At 41.9% G+C, this 4,285-nt stretch overlaps 1 protein-coding gene across 4 annotated transcripts in view; it reads right to left on the bottom strand.

The window, feature by feature from the left end:
- The window catches only part of rptor (regulatory associated protein of MTOR, complex 1), a 212,559-nt gene that overhangs the window by 206,721 nt on the left and 1,553 nt on the right, over window positions 1-4,285 (bottom strand). For all 4 annotated transcript variants that reach the window (XM_032536773.1, XM_032536784.1, XM_032536782.1 and 1 more), the window contains exon 2: window positions 3,406-3,580. In XM_032536773.1, the coding sequence (XP_032392664.1) occupies window positions 3,406-3,573 (168 nt within the window). In that variant the 5' untranslated portion in view covers window positions 3,574-3,580. The remainder of the gene's footprint in view (window positions 1-3,405; window positions 3,581-4,285) is intronic.

Here is a 4,285-nt window from a genome sequence, read left to right as displayed (position 1 = left end):
AAAAAGCTTGTTTAGGTTGCAGCTCTCGGATCACAGAAATCTTACAAGTGTACAAACGAGGGTCCATGGCCTGAAAACGCTCTGAACCATGAACGATGTTACACAGTTGATTTAGCATAACTTTTCTGATAGGAATGTCCATTCCAGCCAGCCACTATTACATCTTTTAAACCAATGGCAGAGTCACATTTAATGATGCCGTCTGATTACACATTTCCCTGGAGCCGGACACTGCGGTGTAATTCCACTGATGTCTTAACAGAAGCAAGGTGTTAAATTGCCATTTGGGTGAATTTCTACAATGAGTGCAGAGTTTGTGAGGGTTATGTGTGACAGTGAAGCATTTGCCATCATTATGGCGGCAGTGCTCTGTAGCCATGTGGCTGGAAGCACTGCCGTGGATCAAACGGCAGCTTTATGAGAGCCGAGACACACTGTGTCTGTTCATGAGGCACAGCTTTGTGGTTCCCCTGTCAGAGCGTAGTATGGGCAGCCTCCAGCAGAATCACATGAAATGCCACTCTAATAAAGACGAGGGTGGCCAATGATTTGCTGCTGTCTCCCGGCTGTTTAAAGACTTGTGTCCTCTCAAAGCGCAGTGTGCAGGGTTGGCGCATTTGATTTGTCTCTTGAATGGACTGAACATTTTGAGAAGTGGCATTGTGGATGGCTAATTAACTAATCTTAAGCCCCACCCTGTCCCTTAATACACCACAAACACAGACTTCCGAACTGGTGCCTCGGCCGCTAAGTGCCTACATTAACAATACAAACCACAAAGGCACTTTGTGATATGGAGTTAAAATTGTAGCAATTGTTGGGGAAGGGCTTATTTCCTGAATGCTTATTTCACCTTTTTCCCATGCTTATTCATTTTTTTTGCAGAGAGTTTGATGAGAAGATTCATTTCACTCTCATATCTGTACGGTAAATATGAAGCTACAGAAGCTTAGCTTAGCGTAACTGGGCTCTGTCCAAAGATACCAGAGGTATAACATGTTAATTAGCCACCTTTGCAGTGCTGGTAAGCAGACTCTGTTATTGTAGCTGTTTCCAGTCCATATGCTATGCTAAGCTAACCAGCGGATAGCTGTAGCTACATATTTAGTGGACAGATTAAAGACATTCTCATTTAATTCTCAGCAAGAAAGAAGATAAGACCAAAATTTGGAACTATTCCTTTTCCACTGAGACAACAATTATTTTGCCTCCCTTTTCCCTGCCAATAACCCTTAATAAATATAATAATATTATAAATCTTTATGACACATTCCATGATTGCAGAAAAGTATAGGTACCGCCAAAGTCTGAAATTAGTGAGTAAACTTGAAGGTTAAACATTCACAAGAACTGTGCAGATAACAGCACTAGTCTATGTACTACACACATTTAAAGGTGAAGGCTTGCATTATTCTCGTTAATTGAAATTCTTGAAAAGACCAAAACCAAAACCAATCTGTCTGTGACACTGTGACAAGCCCATTCGCTCCTACTAAAGACGTAGAAGTTACAAATATATACTTTCAATTTAAAAAGCCTCAGTCATTTCCTAAAACTGTGTGTTATTGAGGACTATTTTCAGCGGCGGAATAACACTTAAAATCATTTGGCGTGCTAGCAAGTATTTATAGCAATAGGATGACGAATGTGAGACGACTCAAAAATAAACTACAGCCCACTTTCATGGTAATGACTCACTCATGTATTGTTAACTGTTTTTGGACAACAATGAAACTCTAAGGCGCAGGGTAATATGCTATATCAGGTTTTTATACTTAACAACAACAAAAATAGAAAGCATCCTTGTAAATCTGATGTCATGTCTGGTATTTTTTAATATCTAAAGTAGGTAATATTCTCAATTACATTCAGCTGTCAGGGATTTGCTGTTATAATATTCCCTCCAATGAAAATTACTTCCTGTTGGGTTTAGGGTAAGGCTCCCTTTGGCTTTTTTGTACATTTTGACATGATACATATGGGTACCAATTTATGTTAGTCTATGTGAAACGTACAGCAGACTCTATTTTTGTACTATTTTTGCTCACCTTTCTACGAAATCCTTAAAATATCATATTTTCCCCAGGCCTGATGCGTGTGCAAGGTTTGATAAGTTTTTGAGTATGGGAAGGTTCCCAAAAAGGCAATTCATTGCACCGAAAAATAAAGAGTAATAATAAATAATTCCTTTAGTTTCAGTAGGGCCTTTGTTGCAGTTGCTTGGGCCCTAAAAAAATCTGCGTGAGTCCATTCCCTCCACAGCATCTGCGTGCACTAGATTGCAGGAGCGACAGGAGAAGGAGCCTCTAACACCCCACCCACAGCTGTGACCTCTTCATGATTCTGATCAAAACGGAAACTTGCAGGTAAATGTAAATGTGCTGTATTTATATAGCACTTTTCCAGTCTTAACAACTACTCAAAGGGCTTTTACATCTACAGGAAACATTCACCATTCACACACATTCATACACTGTGGCCGGGGCTGCCGTACAAGGTGCCACCTGCTCATCAAATACACACTCACACACATTCACACTCCGATGCGCAGCACCGGGGGCAACTCGGGGTTCAGTGTCTTGCCCAAGGGCACTTTGACGTGGGACTGCAGGGCCAGGGATCTAACCCCCAACCTTCCGATTGGCAGGCGACCGCTCTACCACTGAGCCGCAGCCGCCCGTAACCGAGTATGGCGTCAAATATTGCCCCCGGGTGGTAAAATGTTTCATTGCTGCCACACAGTGAAATTAATATCATTAATTCAAGACTCCCACTACCCAGCGCAACCTGCATTAGTTTAATCGATAAGAAATTAATGTGACCGACGAAATTCTTAATGATCAATTACTGATTGTCGATTAATCATGCCCATCCCTTGTCTATGAGTCTTTACGCTGCGAACTCTGACAGCGGTTTTGGGGCAATCCTCCACCAAAGGTATGCATGGTGAGCACATCACCACTTCGTAGTCATAAGTCTCAATTGTTGACAATGGTAAGCCGACTCAGTGCTCTACAGCCCAACATTTCAAATCTACGCCCCTAAAAGTCCACACGTGTGCAAACCGGAAACATTATTTAGGAGCACAGTGTGTGCGTAAAGACTATAGGTGAAGACTAGCTTCCCCAACACAAATGATTCAAAACATAGTCTAACTGGCTGCAGACAGCACCGCCCTTTGGGCCGCCTAATCAGCTCATTAACACCAGCAGCCCGAGCTTGTCTTATACATCAAGAAACAGCATCTTTGATTCATGACTTTAAAAATAATGAATATTAGAACTGTATCGATGATGGTATAGATAAACCATTGGATCACTAAGTAGTCTCAAAAACGGTTTCAATATCAATAAAAATGTACAATCCCCATCCCTAGAAAGAGATCTGATAGAGCTGATAAATTACCCTGTCCTTCATCCTCCAGCTCTGCGCTAAAGCCTTGGAGCCCTCGATCTTCTCCGAGTGTCGTTTCTTCATGAAGGCCAGGGGAAGCTTCCAGTCGTTCATGTCGGCTTCCTCTTCCTCCGTGAGGCCCACAGCCGGCGAATGCAGCAGGTCTGAGTCCATTTTCATCAGGGCTCTGCAGGGGAGAGCACTGATTAGAAACACCGATTGGATAAATCTCGGTCACCTCGTGCTGTGCAGTTGGGGCAGAAAACTAACCAAAAACATGATCATTTTAGCTGCGGCTGGTACTCAACTCTCCCCTAACAATGAAAATATTAAAATACAAATAAGTCACTTACTACTTAACTACTGGCCTATATAGGTTTAGCATGGATTTTAAATAAAAGATCTCAGAAAATCAACATCTCTTGTCATGTCACCTGAAAGCATGCATTCGCTAAATTCAAATCATCAAGCAAGAGGAAAACATTGCGCAATATATGCTTGGGTTTTTCATTTATTCTGTATTGTCAGGGTCCAAAATTAACTTCTTTGTCCACCAGCCAAATGGCTAGTGAATGTTCATATTTTCATAACCTGCTGTTGTAGCCCAAAGAGTCTGTGTAGTCACACTACAGGGACTCAACCAACATGAGACTAAAAATACACTTAAAAAGGTGCCAGAATTGTAGAATTTGCACTTTATGAGTTTTTTTTTACCATTAATATGAGTTCCCCCAGCCTGCCTATGGTCCCCCAGGGGCTATAAATGGTGACAGTTGTAAACAGAGCCCTGGGTATCCTGCTCTGCCTTTGAGAAAATGAAAGCTCAGATTGGTCATTCTAGAATCTTGCTCCTTATGAGGTCATAAGGGGCAAGGTTACCTCTCCTTTCTCT

The sequence above is a fragment of the Etheostoma spectabile genome, chromosome 2 (assembly GCF_008692095.1).
Source record: "Etheostoma spectabile isolate EspeVRDwgs_2016 chromosome 2, UIUC_Espe_1.0, whole genome shotgun sequence".
NCBI lineage: Eukaryota > Metazoa > Chordata > Actinopteri > Perciformes > Percidae > Etheostoma > Etheostoma spectabile.
The sequence above is the reverse complement of the archived record's forward strand: the minus strand, read 5'-3'. Positions and strand labels throughout refer to the sequence as shown.